The 17,328-nt window shown below is 57.1% G+C and overlaps 1 protein-coding gene across 3 annotated transcripts; it reads right to left on the reverse strand.

Annotated features, from left to right (window-relative positions):
* Positions 1–4,792: 4,792 nt before the first annotated feature.
* SAMD10 (sterile alpha motif domain containing 10) lies at positions 4,793–17,007 on the reverse strand. 3 transcript variants are annotated; one of them, XM_053993033.1, is made up of 5 exons: positions 16,913–17,007; positions 11,358–11,551; positions 7,793–7,961; positions 6,443–6,583; positions 4,793–6,164 (listed from the first exon to the last, which is right to left on the reverse strand). In XM_053993033.1, the coding sequence occupies exons 1-5, from the start codon at positions 16,941–16,943 to the stop codon at positions 6,100–6,102; spliced, it is 600 nt and encodes a 199-aa protein (XP_053849008.1). In that variant the 5' UTR covers positions 16,944–17,007; the 3' UTR covers positions 4,793–6,099. The 3 variants fall into 3 exon arrangements, with proteins under 3 accessions (XP_053849008.1, XP_053849010.1, XP_053849007.1); XM_053993035.1 differs by having other exon boundaries at positions 4,793–6,207; XM_053993032.1 differs by lacking the exon at positions 16,913–17,007 and adding an exon at positions 13,834–13,903.
* Positions 17,008–17,328: the final 321 nt, after the last annotated feature.

The raw sequence follows: 17,328 nt of genomic DNA on the forward strand, positions 1-17,328 counted from the left end.
CCACAGGACAGGCTGTGCAGAGGCTGGTCCGGCTGAAAGAGAGTGATTCCCGAACAAAGAGGGATTTGCAGCTGGTTTGCGCGGCAGCATCCGGGCCAGCCCCAGCCTCCTCCCGCACGCTGCTCCGCAGCCCGGGCCGCTGATTGGAAACCCGAGCCTGCCATCTCTCCCACAGCCAGGAATTATGCTGATGGATTTTTTATTATTTCCCCCCCTCCCCGTGCTTGAATGCACTCAGCAAATATAAGCAAAAGGGAGAAAGAAAAAAAAAAAAAAAAAAAAAAAAAAGAGCGAGAGAAAAAGAGAAAATCCAAACAGATTCAATTTTAGATATGGCGACAAAGCAAAATGGTTGCAGTGCAAAGAGGGAAGGCTAAGGGGGGAAAAGCTCCAGCCTCAAGGAGGAGCTGGAGCTGTAAAGCTCCCAGCAGCCCCGAGGCTGCTGTTTATGATTTACAGGGTTGTAGTGACATGGGGGACATGTCCCATGGGGACCCATGCCAAGCTGGGGACACCAACAACCCCATAGAGGGCAGTGAGAGCTGCGGGGATGCAGGGCAGGACTGGTGATGAAGTTATGTGGCTTCATCAAATCCTTCCTAGTTTTAGAAAATGCCTGCTCTGATGGGAAGTGAAGAGGCTAATTTTCTGTGGGGGTGTGAAGGATTTTCCAGGAGGCCCCAGTAACAGCCTGTGCAAATGTGCTGCCTGGGAATGTGCCAAAATCAAACCCCAAACTTGCCTTTCCAAAAAAGGCCCAAGTAAAATGTTGTGGATGTTCAACTTGGCTTTGCAGCAAACCTACAGCATCCAGGCTGGGGAACAGCTCTGGTCAACCCAAATGATACTTGTTTTGCATCAATTCTTTATCTCAGTCCTGTTGCCTTCCCTGGGCTGCCTGACTCCCACCACTTGCTGCCTTCCCTCTGGTGGCTTCCAGCCTGTGGATGCTGCCTCCCCCTTACTCCAGCCTTGCCTGGTGGTCCCATGTGGCACCAACCCTGCACCTGGCACTGCTGCAAACCTGGGACCACCCTGGTGGAAGCAGCAGCACTGTAGCTGCATCTGCATCCACCCCTCTCCATCCTTGTCCCAGTGAAAGCACCACAGCCATACCCACACTCACTTCTCTCCTTCTTTCCTGTCTCCGTGCCATGCCCACAGTCCCTGGGAGTGTTTCTGGCTCTGGGGAAGCAGAGCATTCAGAGGGCATCAGTAGCTGAGAATGAGGTCCAGAAAATGAAGGAAGTAATATAGGGGAACAAAATGAAATGAAGCAATTATCCCTGCTCTGATACTTTCTAATTAAGGAAAGTGTCACCCTTATTAAGAGGCCATTAATTCATTGTCATAAGTCACCACCGGTGCAAGTACCAAAAACGTGCCTGGGCCATGGGGAGTAGAGCAGCTTCCCCTCCTCCTTGCACCACAGGCTCCAGCCCCAGCGAGAGCTGCTGCTTGAGGCCACAGGACTGCTCATGGATTCCTGCAGGAAATGCCCTGTGCCCACACCCTGGCCTGTGTTCTGGTGTGCTCTGCCACGATGCTCAGCCTATCCCAAACAGGGATGAGCCCATCCACCTCCACCTGCATCCCTGTGACTGCACACTCTGCCCTGTGGGCTCCAAATGGATTTGTGCAAAGCATGTGGTGAGTTCTCAGCAGAGACCACCTCCCCAGAGGCTGCTCTGGGGAACCAAGCCACCAAAGAGCTGCCCAAATATCTCCAGCCCTGCGGTCAAGGCCAGCGTTTCCTCCTGCATCACCTCCCATTAACAGCCAGCTCTGTCTTGGCAGCCTCTCATTACGTATTCTGCATGGAGGGCCCCACATCAGCTTAATTAACAAGGTAAGAAAAACGGGACCTTTGAGGAAATCTTAATTATATTATCCATCTCACCCTGAGTGGCACCTGATCCATCCCAACACTGTTTTCAAGTTCATTAGCAATAAATCAAGATTGATTAGTCCTGGATGTGCAGCAAGAACATACTGGAGCAGAAGACTTCTGCTGCCATCGCAGCAAGGCTCTGTGTGTGTGTTCCCAAGCCCTGTCTTGTCCTCCAGCACCAGGCAGTGGCATGGGGACCAGGGCTATGGCATGAGGCAGAGGGAGGTGTGCCAGAGCTGGGATGTGGCTGTCGGAGCATCCCAGGAGTGGCTGTTTCACTGTGCCCCTGCCACATGCTGGCTCCTCACTCTTCCCTGGGATGCTCTGACTTGGGGCAGCACCCAGGCAGCCCTTCCAGGCTGCTGCACCCTTCCAGGGATGAGGCAGCCACAGCTACTCTGGGCAGCTTGTGCCAGTGCCTCACCACTCTCAAGGGAAGAATTTCTTCCTAATATCCAACCTAACCCTGTCTTCTGCTGGTTTAAAGCCATTCCCATTGTCCTGTCACTTCATGCTCTTGTTCAAAGTCACTCAGCTCCTTTAGGCACTGAAAGTGGCTCTAAGATCTCACCAGAACCTTCTCTTTTCCAGGTTTACCATCCCCAGATTTCTCAGCCTGTCTTCATTGCAGCTGTGCTCCAGCCCTTGAAGCACCTTTGGGTTCATACTCTGGACTCACTCCAGCAGCTCCACAACCTTCTGATGCTGTGATCCCCAGAACTAGAGGCAGCACTGCATGTGGGGTCCCTCCTGAGCAGAGATGGGGGGGACAAACGCCCCTCCGTGCTGCCATGGTGCTGGGGATGCAGCCCAGGACAGGGTTGGCTTACTGGGCTGCCAGCACACGTTGCTCATGTCAAGCTTCCCCAATGGCTTGGGGTGGTTTGTAATCCTCCCTGTGCACCTGATGGGATGACAGGGTCCTAATTAGATAGAGCATGCAAACCACTGGGGACAGGCATTCCAATTTAAACCAGCTCCACCTCAGCAGAGCCAGTGGCAGGCACTGCCACCCCTGTGCCCAGCACACCGTGTCCTCCCAACCCACTCAGCCAGGGACAGCACCGGCTGTGAATTTCAGCACCCGCTGTGAATTTCAGGGTCAGAGGAATGGGGAACATTCCCTACACCAGAGCCACAATCAGCAGTGTTTCAGAGCTGGAGGTGTTTACATCATCAAGCTCAGTAATTACTCAGACAAATTTGCATGCATTTTCTATGGGCATCTCTGCTGCCTTTTTTATTTTCTGCTTGAAAACCTTGCTGGAATCTGCAAAACTGCCTCTGCCACTGGGAAGGGATTGCTGGGTTGTTCCTTTCTAAGAAGGTGCTGAACATAACTCCTGATGCCGGTGACACATTGGCCCTCTTATTCAAAAAATTTTCCACCAAATAAAATGGCAAAATAATTTATCAGAGACAGGAGTTGTGTGGCCATTGCCTGCTTTTGTGCCCCGGTGCTGCTGCCTGTATCCTCCTGCCTGCTGCAGGGGACTGACTGATGCTTGCTGGTGTTTTCTGTTTACTTTAATTGTTGTCTGGTTTTAATATTGCTTGAATTGATTCATCTGTGTTTCATTGTCGGCCCTGTTTGTTTTGGGGCAGTGCCTGGAATATCACTGGCAGATAAGTGCTGGACAAAGAGAAGATATTTTTCTTGCTCAGCAGAAGATGAGGAGTGACCAAGCTGTGCCTCGGTCCGAGAGGATCCTGAGCAGCACCTGCCTCCAGTTCCTAGGGTCCTGCTGCAATACTCACCACCCCAAATTCTCACCCATGAGGAGGACTGTCCTTCCTTGGACCCCTATGCAGATGCATTTCACTGTATGCCCAGAGCTACTGAAGTCAAAACCATGTCAGATCTGTCCTGGCTGCATCCTTGCTGCCTTGGGCAGAGTCCTGGGCGCCCCTTGGACAAGCCATGGGCATTAGGTGGCACCAGACACTGCCAGAGCAGTAGTTCAGAGCCAGCCTGCAAAAATGCTCTGCTCTCACCATCATCATCCTCATCAGAACAAAGACACAGAGCAGGGGACTGGGGGCAGGATAGCATCCTCCTGCCAGCCCTGGGAAGATTTTTTCACACTGCTCCTCCACCTCATCCTGTACTGGTAGGTCTCAAAAAGATACCTTGAACAGGGGCCGTGGTTGGGGCTCTGGCCGAGTGCAATTGGTGGGGTTTCTGCTTTCTTCTGTGCCTCCTTTCTTCCATGCTGAGGAGCTGGAGAGAGCCAGAGCATTCTCAGGAGTACAGCAAGGGGCAGCCATGCTTTGGGGCAGGATCTGGGGGGAACCCTGCCTTTTCCAAAGGATCCAGGGCAGCCCCAGCACTGTTCTGTGCACCCCAGCTGCATTCCAAGCCAAATCTCCACCAGCTTACTGCATGAGCCCAGCTGGAGCCTGGAGGAGGCATTTCTCCCTGTGCAGCTCCCAAGCTCTGGAGAGAAGCTCAGCGTCTCCCTCTAACGATGCGCAGACACCTGCAGCCGTGATCTGCTCTTTGGGCTTCTGGCCCCCTCACCACCCCGAGCTCCCCGTGCCTCCCCACCGCTCCCACTGCCCCCCAGCTCCCCACCAGGACAGAAACAAACCCCACCGTGGGGAAGATGGGCTGTTTCCTGGCTTCTTTTTCCTTTTCTTTAAACTCAATAAATTCTCCCAGCTCTGTTGCTCGTGAGTCTCCAGTGAGGTGAGAAGAGCAAATTTTGCTGCATATTTGAAAAGGTCAGTGTGGAAACAGGAGGAAATTCTAATTCCTGTGTCCTGGGGTACCAGGGGCTACAGACAGCAAAGCCCTGAAGCTTCTTCCCTGCAGATAGAGCTGAGGGTCACAGATCCCTGACCCACAGGCAGAGAGGGAGGATGTTCAGCCTAGCATGGAGCAATTTACGGCTGTAGACATCTCCTGAGCATCCCCAGGAAGGACTGGAGGGACCAAACTCACAGAGCAGGTTCAGGTGTGGGAAGAGTGAGAAGAGAAGTGAGTTAAAATAACAGTCTCTAATTTATTACCAGCAGAGAAGCAGGCAGGAGGATGCCTGGCCAGGGGGCACCGTGACCTGCCTCCACATCCCAATGCCCCAGGGGTTTTGGGGTGCTGCTGTTTTTGGACCCCCATGACCCACAGCCCCACGCTCATAACTTGAGGTGGAATGTGGGGAAGTGACAGCATTCACCCTGGCCAAAAATCCTGATTTACATATGGATTTTCCTTATCTGCCCACAAGGGCAGTCTGTAGCTCTGTATGGGAGAGTTTGGGAGATGGGGGCCTAACAGCAAACACTTTCACTGTAATGATGGTGAAGGTCATCAGGAAGGTGCCTGGCTTTGGTGGCACCATCGCCAGCTCTTGGGCACGCGGTCAGGACAGGAACCTGCCAATGCCTGGATGAGCAGAGCTCTGCAGAGCTGCTGGCAGCATGGAGCAGAGCAGGACCAGGCATGGGGGCTGGGGAGGACCTGGCACCCGGTGTTCCCCCAGCCCCACCCTGGGCAGCACCCACAACCACCCGGCAGCAACCCCTGCCTGCTCCCCCCAGGCCCTGCATGGGCTCCCCCATCTGCCTGTGGATGAAGGATGAGCTCTTGGCACAGGTTCCTCCAGGCCATGGCACCGTCCCGGTGCATCCAACCTGCTTTTACTTGCAGATTTTCCAGCTCTGATGACTCAGCTCCCTTTTTAACTCACCAAGTGGAGCTGGGTGCTGGGGTCTTGGCCCCGCTTTGAATTTTTTGGCTGGTTGTATCATCTTATTTGCTACTGATAACGTCACCTCCCCGGACGCTGGAAGGCAGCCCAGTCTGATGAGGAAACCAAAGCTCCTTAAATAAGCTCTGAGGCATGGGCACAAGTTGCTGGGTGCTGGAATGTTGCCCAAGTGCAAAATGCTTCAGTGTCCTGCACATGGCTCCGAGCTGTCCCGGGAATCACTGCATTCCCTTTCTTCACAGTGCTGAGCCCTGCCTTTTGCCATCTCCTTTTTTCCATCTCTTTCCCTGTGAACTGTCAGGCTCAGGTGGGTGGAAGTTCATCATCTGTCCCAGCAGCTGGTTTGCTGCTTTTCCTCCAGCCAAGAGCCATATCTGCTGGACGAAACCTTTCATCCCTGCACAGGAATGTATTCCTTTAAAAGAAAGAGAAGGAAGAAGCAGGAGAGGAGCCCTGGAGTGCCTGGGAAGCTGTCTCTTCTTATTCCAAGCGTGTGGCTCAGGTCTCGTATCGGCGATGCACAGCCCATCCCAGCGGAGCTCGGTTCACAGTGTTGGTGCAATCTGCCAAACAGACGGATCAGCTAGGAGACATTTCCAAAAGAAGCTGGAACAAGGTGGGAGAGGAAGGAATAAACAGCCTGCAGGGTGGCACGTCGCAGCTCACCCACTACCAGCCCCAGAGAATCTCTTCCCTTCTGTGCAAAAGGCCACTGACAGATTTTGGGCTGTGTGTGGCAGCCTGGCCCTGTGCATCACAACTCATCCCTGTGCTCCTGATCAACCCCACAACCCATCCCTGTGTGCCACAGCCCAGCCCCGGGCTGCCCCGTTGGCCCTACCTTGGCTGAGCAGCTGCAGGTTCCGGACCTCCTCGCGCACCTGGAGCTGCAGCACCTGCTGCAGGACCTCCTGGCGCTGCGTCTCCAGCGCGATCCCCATGCGCTGCAGCTTCTCCCCGTTCAGCCGCAGCAGCGCCCGGCCTGCAAACACGGAGTGGCTCAGTGCCCCACCAGCCCCGTGGAGTGGGGGGATGACTCCAGGAATGGGTAACACAGAGGGGAACCCATCAGCATGGAGGAATGAGGAGGGAGTGCTCTCTCACTGCCTGGAATAGTGTGTGGAGGGACAGGATGAGGGGGAATGACTGGCAGAGGATAGGGTTAAACTGGATGGTGGGAAGAAATTCATCCCTGTGAGGGTGCTGAGGGCCTGGCACCCAAGACCTAGTTTAATACAATAATAATATTATTAAAGATTTTTAAATACTGAAAATTTTTGCAGAAGAGAAAATTCTCTGCCCAGTTGAAGACCACGTTTCAAGGTCTTTGTCCAGGTCCAAATCCAACTCCCAGTCAAGTCCTTCAAGCAGACTCACCTCTAGGATCTGCTCCCTCCCCTTTGCTGCCTGGACAGTGGCTTTGACCTCTGTGTAAAAGCATCATTCCAACCCAACTTCAATATGTGCAAGGCCGGACTGAGCTCTGCCAGGACCAGGGGACGGTGGCAGGGAAGTGAGGGCAGGAGCTGCCTGGGGGGGATGCAAAATCCTAATGCAAAAGCTCAGCCAGCCCTTGCTCAGGCAACAAAGGAAGCATTAGTGAGTGTATGCTGGGAAGCAAGGACAAAAGCTGGTTTAAAATCCCTCCTGTAATAGCCCCAGACTGGAGGGAAGTGGCTCGGCGGGGATCAGAGCACTAATGCGTTGTGATGGGCACCCCCATTCATTGCCCCAGGACGAGCAGCCTGCGTGGGGACCCCGTGCTCAGAAAACATCTCCTCACGTGGGAGGTGGAGCGGAGAATGGAAAGCTGCTGCCTGTGGGGACGGGTTACAGGCTTGTGCTGCTGATACCTGGCAGAGGCTGGGGACATGAGCTGCCACCCGGCACTCTCTGAAAGGGAGGTCACGAACCAGAAGGGGCTAGGTGATGAGAAGATTCTTCCCTGTCTTATAAAACAATTTAATCATTTTAAAGAACCTCCAGCCTGTCCTGGAGCTCACCCTGGTGGCAGATGCCTCCTGCCCAGCCTGGGTCAGTGTCGCTGTGTCCCCTGCTCTCACCCTGGCTGCATCTCATGGGGAGAGGGGACAGAAATGGGGGGTATGTCCATCTTCTGAACCACCAACGGCCAAACAGCCTTTCCCAGGAGCACGTGCTAATGGCAAACAGTCCAGAGGACACTCTGTACCTGTGATGGCGTGGTGGGAGAACGCCTCGACGTAGATGAGATAATTGTGTGGACAGTGCTTCTTCAGCCATTTGCACACATCCTGCTGGGTCCACAGCACCACTGGCTTGACCAGGCTGCCCAGTGTGGGGCTGGTGTGGTAGATGCCATAGTGGTCACAGCCACGGACCTGAGGGAAGTGGGAGGGGAGAGTGTTAGTGGGATTTTTATCCTGGATGGAGGAAAACAGAAATCAGTCCATGGGGACGGGAGAGGTGCCGGTTGCCTGCATAGGATCGTGGTGACACTGGCAGACTTTGGCTCCACACCCTCTGGGGTCTCTGGGCTCACCCTGAAATCAGAGGAACCAGTAAGGGAGGCAGGGAGAGTGGGGATGGGAGGTCAAGTCGGTTGTCCTGCCATATGTAGACCCAACACTTTAAACTTCCCAGCCCTCCTGCTGCAGACAAGAGCCCCAGCTCCCCTCGCCTATGCATCTCCCAGCCCAGCAGAGCATTGCACAGGCTCAGGAGATGTCCTGGGGTCCTCAGGGTCCCCACCTCACCAGGCAGAGATGGGCATTTGCTGGAAGCTCTCAGTGGGGATGAAGCCAGTGAGATCCTGGAGGAGAGTAGGAATTGGTGCAAAGCCATCCCCACCAGATGTTGGTACTGGTGCAAACTTATCTCCACCAGAAGTCCCCAGGAAAGCAGCCAGCAGCCAGCTGGTGCCCTGGAGTAGGAAAGACTCTCCCTTTCTCTCCCTCTCAACCCTCTTCAACCCTGAGCTGACTGGTCACAAGGTCCTGCAGCTTTGCAGGTGTCCAAGGCCACCTCTGAATCCTACAGCTGTTCCTGGGGTGCTGCTATGCTCAGAGACACCCAGGATAAAGCAGGGTCACAGTCCCCAGCACCCCAGTGTGCCCTGGCCACCTCCACCACCTGCTGAGCTATGCCATGCACAGTACTGAGCTATGGCCACAGGGAGAGGGGGCTTATCTGACAGCATCCCTCCACCCACCTTCCCTCCCTCCAGCTGTCTGCTGCAGTGGCCAGTTTCACTCTGAGCCACCCAGTCTCACCCTGAGCTGCTTGGCAGCTCCATTTTCTCTCCCCCATCACAGCTACTCTGGCCTTGCAAGGTTGTTGCAGCCTGGACTTATACAGAGCAAATCACACATCCTGAGCTGTGACTGCACAAAGAGCAAGCCTGCTTCTCCTAGGGAATCTTCCAGGCTGGCTGTAAAAGGGGCTGGAGGATGCAGGAATCTCCCTTTCCCTGCATTTGGCAGTCAGGAGAGACTGGGAGCTCTCCACTGCTGGTGATGCTGAGACTTCATCCTTGAGCAGCACCAGCAAACGTTGCTGCTCCAAAGCATCCACTTGTGCCCAAGCTGCTGGGACTGTCCTGGGCTGGATCACAGCAAATTGCAGTGGAAAAGGCATCCCTGCTTCCCACAACAGAGGGGGACTGGACTGCCAGGGCTCACCGATGCCCTGGACAGGGCGGGGACAGAGCAGGAATAGTGGCTGATGCACGACACGCCGGCATGGGAAAGGTCGGCAGCGTGCGGCCCACGGTGTGCCAACATCGACCTCTGCGTGTGAACGCTGCCTAATTAAGCATATCTAATAGAGGAGCAGGGATAATTAGTGTAAGAGGGACTCCAGACACCCCACAGTCACTGAAACTCATAACACATTCCTGAGGGATGCTGCAGAGGAGGCAGTGGAGGGCAGCTGGGCTGGGATGTGTCCCCTGCCCCGTGCCAGGCATTGCCGTGGGGCCTGGCCAGCCTGGTGGGGCTGCTGCCTGTGCCCAGGGGAGCGTTTGAGCCTGCACAGGAACTGTTCCTCAAGCAGAGCTCGTTGGGAACATTCAAGCAAGAGGGAAGAAGGCGAAGTTGGGAGGCTGTACATCAATTAGCAAGGAGTCTGTCTCCAAAGCAGATGGAAAATTCAATAGATAATGCACAGGATGCAGTTTCTGAACCAAACCCTCACCTTTGGGAGAGACCCCGGCTCCACCAGACGCATCCCGGGAGTCGCCTGCCTGCGGGAGCAGCCCCAGCCCACGCCGGCTGCGCGGCTCCTTCACACTTGGCTGAGCGCGCCGGAGAGCGTGCCGTGGGGAGGAGGAGGAGGAGGAGGAGGCGGCGATTTGCTCTGGATTCACTAACGAGTGATGATGAGAAGCGGAGGGGCTGGGGGGAATAACAACCAGCTTCCCGGGAGCTTACCGCGTGCTTCCCACAGCTATTATCCAACTAACCCTCCGAGGCACGGGGGAAGAGGTGACAAACAACTGGCAATTTCCCCGGGCACGCACACGGCTGCACGCACATCACTCATCAGACACAGCCCTGCACCAGGGACCATCCCAGCATCCCCAAACCCCGCGCTGTCTGCTCGGCGTGCATTCCCCACTCCCCATGGAGAGTCCCCAAGTGAGCCCCTGCTCTCCCCAGTGGGGCAGGGGAGGTGTAAGGGATCGTGGGTTTGTTTTCCAGCCGGCTGAGCCGCGCTGTCTCTCTGATAAACTCTCAGCCGTGAATATCGAGCGCCGGTGTGGAGGAGAGCAGGCAGGAAGCTGGGAGGCTGCTCTGGCAGGAAGGCAGGAGGTGACTGGGGGAACCGGGAGGGGTGGGAGCTATCCCTGGACGCTGCAAGGAGCAACTTGCATCACCTCTCTTCGCCCTGGCATTTTTCTTTGCTTTTGGCAAATTAAGAACTTTTCACTAAATCCTTCTGGGCAGCACATAGGGGTGGAGGAGGGAGAACCATGATAAGCCACAGCTGGCAGCTGGAGAGTGGCTGGTGTGTCCTCATGAAGGAGCCACCGGAAGGTGATGGGACAATGTCACCAGCACATGGAACATTGTCTCCCCTGGAGCTGCTGCTCCTGAGAGTATCACGACCATACCCATCCCTGTGGGGTCCCTGCTCCCTTCTGAAGCCAAACCAGACAGGAGGCCCTGTGATACAAAAACATCTCCATGCTGGCAGCTGGAAGCCAGGCAGTTGGATTTTCCCTGTTTCCTTTCCAGCAGTCACTGTCTGGATATGCCACTTTGAACCTGACTCCCAGGGTGTTAAGGAGGGGCTGGGAAGCACCAGGAGCCACCTGCAGCGATGATATTCCTTCCTGTGTCTGTGCAGCAGTGAATGGAAGGAAACCTTTGGCTCACAGCCTCCATAGTACAATAAAGTTTCAAATTTTAGGAAGACAATGGTCCAAACCTGGCTAAGAGACACACACAAGCGCTCAGCAATTTTAAGGCATTATAAGGAATTTGGTCCTGGCATACTTAATGCAAAATGGTATTGAGTCCTAGCTGCAGGTGGGAGGGCAGGTGATGCACAGGGGGGAGGTGACACAGAGATCTCACCCCAATACAGCACGAGGCCTGATGAAAACACACGATTATGTTTACATATGTTACTATAACTAAACGCCCAGCAATCACGAGGACAAACAACATCTGAAGGCCTGATCCTGCAGGGAAGGAAGAGATGCTCCTGCGGGGGGTCTGGCAGACACAAGGAGCTGTGCTCCCCTTGGCATGCCCGGGTGGGGTGTGGGGTACCTGCGAGCCCTCGGTGCCTGGCTGCCGCAGGAGTTTGACGGTGCGGCCGCCGTCGGGGCGCTGGCTGCGGCCGTCGTGCCAGGTGAGGCTGCTGCCCGGGTTGCGCTGCAGGCGGTAGCTGAGGTTTTCGGCCGACACCGTGTGCTCCAGGAGGCTGCGGCAGAAGCTGAAGTGAGCAGAGGCGGCAGCGGCGGCTGCAGAGGGAAGGGGGGTGAGAGACGGCCGTGGTGCCCATCCACCCCATGCCAGGGCACCCAGAAGTGCCTTTTCTAACCCACGGGACCTGCTGAACTCAGGCTGTGGGTCCCTCTCTCCAAAAACTCCCCGTTCCTGCCTTCTTTTCCCATTGCCAAGGAGAAAATCCACCAGCCCAGGAACCGCCAGCTGGCGCTGGGATCCAGCAGGCACCCGACAAGATGTTTGCCCACACAAACCCCTAGGAGCGACGTTTGTTTTGACACCCGCCAGCCGAGCAGACGTGGGACCTGCAGCTGATCACCAACACCTGGTGAGAACCTCCTGCTTGTCACTGCTGGGACAGGAACCAGGAGGAGGCCCAGGGGAGCTGCTTCCCATGGTCCAGGCTGACAGCAAGCAGCCACCACCGAGGGAAGGGGAGCAGAGAAACCCTCCCAGGGCAGCCTGGTGGAGAAGGAAGTGCAGGCTGGTCCCCCAGCATAGACCATGGGTGCCTGGAGACAGCCACTGTGCACTCCAGTGATGGCCAAACACACACCAGCCCTTCAATAATGACCACAAAGAGACATTAACTCACAACGAGTGCTTTTTGTCCCTTATTCATAGAATCATAGGATATCCTGAGTTGGAAGGGACCCATAAAGGTCATTAAAGTCCAATTCTCTGTGTTTTAACAAGCTGGGGGTGTTGGGGTTGCAAGGAGGTTGAAAAGCTTTCCTTTGAAGGGGGGCTGAAGGGACCCAGCTGCCACAGGAGGAGGGTGAGTGGGTATTAGGGGCTCATGCTCTGTCTGCCCTGGATAAAAGCCAGACAGCTTGACATAAACAGCTCTGATCCGCAGAAGCAAAGACTGGAGCATCCCCCAGCTCACCTGCTCCCACCATGGGGAGCCAGGCGAGTCATGAACCACCTCCAAGAGCAGAAGAGCACCCAAAGGAGACCCACTTCCAGAACAAACCACCCTGAGAGAGCAGGAGGGCTGGAGAAATCCTGATGCAGCTCGTTTTCCTAATTAGCGGGTTTTAAGAGGGAAGAGGTTTTGAAGAGACCACTCAAGTACACCTTTATGAAATAGGAGAACAACTGGCCAAAAAAAGTCAAAATAGAGGAAAAAAGGGTTGTTGCACTATACCCAGACCACATCACACAGTATTGTTTCTTAAGCACACCCAGCAGGAAGCATTGCCATGAGGAAACTGAGGCAGGGAACCTGTCTGATGGCTGGGGAAGTGACTTTAGAGAAAACAAGGTGGAGGGAGATCCATGGAGAGACTCAGTGGGGAGCAGAGGCAGGATTGGTAGGGGTGGTCTCTGCACCTGTCCCAAGAGATGGGGATGTCTCTGATGACTTCCAGCAGTCTCAGAGACCCTGAGCCGATCAGGTGAGGACCAGAGCGGGCTGTGTTCCCTCCAGCCAAGGATGTCTGAGATGCCACTGTCCTGTCCCTGGCACCCTGAGAACTGTAGCTGTGCTGGGATATCTCTGAGCTGGAACCTGCCCATGCCACTGGGTGCTGCAGCAGATATAAACCTGGCAGGTCTGGAGGGGCTGCTGCCAGAGCTGTGTCCTTCAGCTGTGCCAGGGCTTCCCCAGGACTTGCTACAGGGAGTAGAGGGAAGGGGGCTCTGGCCATCAGCAGGACCCATATCCATAGGAGCTATGGAGCATGTGCCTCCAGCAGCAGGACATGGGCATCTGCTCCTGCAGCAAACTCTGCCAGAGGCAACTCCAGGAGTGGGAGCAGAGGGGAAAGAGGGGTGAAAGTCAGAAGGAAAAACGAGCTGGGAAGAAAGGCAGCTCTGGGATCTTCGGGGGCATGACTTTCCATTGCAGCAGGCAGTGGCTGCCCTGCAGCCCAGAGGCCCTGGCTCCAGCAGCTCCTCCACAGTCTCAGTTTCCCCAGCCCAGCCCTTGCGTCCCAACTTTCCAATCACCTGGCAGCACTGGACATGGGATGGTAGGGAGGGTGAGCAGGGCATGTGGGAGCGTTTTGGAGCAAGGAAAGGATGGGGACAGAGGAGCCCCGTGTCAGGACAGCCCTGGGCTGGCTCCATGCAGGGACATGGGGGTGACACCCAACACAGGCTCTCCTCTCCTTTCCGTGCCCCGCACGGGGAGCAGCCACAGCATCCCCAGGAGCAACCAGCCGCCTTCCATCCCCTCCGCCCCTCTCCGGTAAGCCGGAGGCTGTGCCCTCCGGCCAGGAACGCACATGAGCATCTCCCCCCAGGCCCGCTGGCCCTGCAGCCCCCCGGCCATGCCCTGAAGACCCCTCACCTGGCTCGGGTGGTCCCTGTGAGCTGCGGATGGTGGAGACGCAGCAGAGGGATGGCCGGCCCTGCTGCATCTCGGCGGGAGGAGGGATGCGCGTGAGCGCTCGGCACCGCTTGTCACGAGTGCGGCTCCATCCCTGCCTCCCCTCATACCTCGTCCACACCTGACTGATTCCCCCGAGCGCCTCCCTCCCACTGCCTCTGAGCACCGGCTGCACGCTCATCCCAGCTCCGGGCGGCCCCGAGCCGGTCTCACATGGACAGGGGGGGTGAATGACACCCCCTCCCCGCTGCCCCGTGGGCGTTTGATCCGGAGAGATGCTCGGCGCTTTCCTCTCGTGCTCCCGCCTAATCCCGCGGCAGGGCCAGCTGGCACTGGGATGGACGGGAAGCCTAGGGGGGCTGCTGCAGGGGACACTGCACCCACCGGCCATCAAAGGGCCCATGCGGAGCCATGGCACGAGTGTGGCAGCTCCGGGGTCACCGGCGGCTGAGGGCAGTCGGGTGCGGGAGGAAAAGCAAGGAAGGAGCGTGGAGATGAACAGCCTTAACAGGAAGGGGCCGCAGGGCGCGGTGTGGGCTGCACCTGCTCCGCCAGAGCTCTCGTGGCTATGGCCGTGTTGGGGTCCCGGCAGAAGTGGGGTTCCCACAGAGCAGAGGCTGTGCTGGATCCTGAAACGGGAATGGGAATGCAGGAACCTCCAGGCTGGCTGAGCCCGAGCCGGAGTGGGGAGGGGAGAGCTCAGCTCAGGTCCCCAAACAGCCACTGTGACCCCAACATTCCAAGTCCCTGCCAGCTGGTCTAGGGTCCCTGTGCCCCATCTGCCTGCCCCCATGAGTGACACCCCACTGCCTGCCTGCCGCCGGGGAATCGCTGCCGGCTTGTTTCCATGGCTCTTTGATCCATTTTGGGCATCTCTCCAGCCACGCAGGAGGGGAAGGCCAGGTCCGTGTCACCGCAGGGACACCAGCAGCAGTGGGACAGGGACAGTCACGGCTCCCTCCCTTCACTGAGCACAACGCTGCTCCCGATCCCATTCCCTCTCCAGACACTTTTATGGCTGGTGAAACGTGAGCGCTGGAGCGGCTCAGAGCAGCAGCAGCTGCTGGTGGGGAGGAAAGGGAAATCTCCCGGGGCTGGGCACCTCGGGGCAGGATGTGGCAGCATTCCCCGGCAAAAGCATTTCCATGTGGGTGCCGAGCTGCCCCGGGCTGATCACTACCAGCAAACCGGCTGCCAGGGGACTTTCCGCCGATGCTTCCTGCTCACAGGTGACCAGGACCTGCCCAGGGGACACGGTGGCAGACAGCCAAGCTGCAGGAGGAGCAGGCAGGGGCACAGGGGAGCCAAATGCTTGGACAGGCAAAGACTGCCAGACTCCTGCTCTGTCCTCTGCCACCACTGCTCATCATGGCCTCAGGAACATCCCTGTGTCTTTGATGCCATCGTGCGTGTGGCTGTCCCACAGACCTGCCCTCCAGATGGGGCCATGTCTGCAGGCAGCTGCAGTGGGGGCAGCCAGGCTTCCCGGGATTAATGGGAGAAGCTTGAAACAAGCTTCACAAGGAATGAAATCCCTGTGTTGGTTTGCCTGGCTGCCCGTGTGTGATGACCCTTAAGGGTGGGTCATCACACCGCATTTGGGAGGGAAAGAGACATTGAGCACCAAATACAATGAGGGATTTGCTTATAACTGGAGGTGGATTTAGGGAGCTGGTCATCTCTCTTGTGTTCCTGCAGGCAGGTGAAAGGTGGATGGGAGCAGAAGTCTCTGAGGACTCCTAGGACTCTCTCAGGACCTAGGGAATTTGCTCAATTCAGGGAGCAGCTTTGTGAAGAACTCATCCTGCTTTTAGTGGCATCTGCATGAGCCATGAGCTCAGCTGGCATTGCCATTGCCCTGGTCCCCTGTGTCCCTTCCATGTGCCTTCACCCTGGTGGAGGGCAGATCTGCTGCTTGAGCTGGTAGAGCCTCCAGGGATGATCGTTCCAGTGATGATCTCTGGGATCCCAAACACATCCCATCTTTGAAGCTGTGCCTTTAGGATGGACCAAGTCCTGCTCTGAGCTATTCCCTAAGATCTGAGGAAGATGAAACCAGACTCAGAGAGGACTGACACCCCCTCCAGCCTCTCCAGATTCCCCTGGAGTGTACTTGGCTCAGGCCCTGGGTGTGGCAAGTGTCACCCCACTGCTTCCCTCTGAATTCTCTGCTTGCAGAGATGAGATGGGAGCCCCGGCCGGAGCTCAGGCTGGTGGCTGCCCACTGCTGGTGCCTCCCGAGGACGGAGGAGGAAGGGAACAAAAGGCAGATGTCCTTTCTGTCCTCCATGTGCAGCATGATGGGTGCCCTGGGCACATGCTGAGGGAGTGTTTGGGGGGAACATGCACGCCTTTGGGATATCTGTGCTCCTGAGACTCCCATGGGTACTGCCAGGGAGTACTGAGCACCCTGTGACAGAGGACTTCTGTAGGGATGGACAGTGTGAGAGTGTGGGGTGAGGGCAGCGGGCAGGACTCCAGGTGGCTCTGGGCAGGTTCTCCTGGCAGGAGGCAGGTGAGGGAGCCCACGGACACCCCTGACTGCAGTGAGCCCCCTTCCACCTTGACATGCTCTTCCCAGGGGTCCTGCTCTGCTCCAGCAGCCCCAGGCCTGCCTGCCCTGTCCTCACACCTGCATCCCTTTGCTCTAGCCAAATTTTCCAGCCCATTTCATTGGTACACCACAATTCCAAGGGTAGGACATGGGGACAGACTCTCCCCAGAATGGAAGAGTAAAGGGGAATGTGGAGGGACTGACTCCCAGGATGGAGAGGACAGCACTGGGGATCGAGGGCAGGCAGACCCCCGGGATGGAGGGGGCAGCACCGGGGGAGGGACGAAGAAGAGACCCCCGGCATGGAGGGGGCAGCACCAGGGGGTGGAGGACGGACAGACCCCCAGGATGGAGGGGACAGCATCGAGGAGAGATGGAGGGCGGCCCCTGGGATGGAGCGGATCCCCAGGTCCGTGCCCGCCGCGCTCGCGGCTGAGGGAAGCGCGTCCCGCCGCGCACCTGAGCCCCCCCGCCCGCGCCCGGTACCTTCCATGTCCTTGGGCCGGCCGCAGCTCATCCTCCGGCAGCGGCGCCGCGCTCGGGCGGGGACGGAGCCCCGCGCCCCCCGCGCCGCCGGCGGCACCGGGCGCTCCCGCCCGCCCCGCCCCGGTGTCCGCGCCGGGGGCGGCGCCGCGATCCGCCACCCCCGGGGGCTCCGCCCGCCGCCGGCCCCGCTCTGCCGCCCGCCTCGAGGATCCCCGAGCATCACCCGATTCCTGCCGGGGCTGCGGGCATCACCCCCCGATCCCTGCCCGGGCATCATCCCCGCTGTCTCTCTCCAGCTGAGGGAACAGGTTCTTGGGGACCTGTGGGCACCATGGAGAGGTTTTTGGTCATGTTTGCAGTGGGCACAGAGAGGAAAACACCTGGTTGTTCCCTCCACCCCAAATGTCTCTAGTCTC

This window comes from Vidua macroura, chromosome 17 (genome assembly GCF_024509145.1).
Source record: "Vidua macroura isolate BioBank_ID:100142 chromosome 17, ASM2450914v1, whole genome shotgun sequence".
Classification (NCBI taxonomy): Eukaryota; Metazoa; Chordata; class Aves; order Passeriformes; family Viduidae; genus Vidua; species Vidua macroura.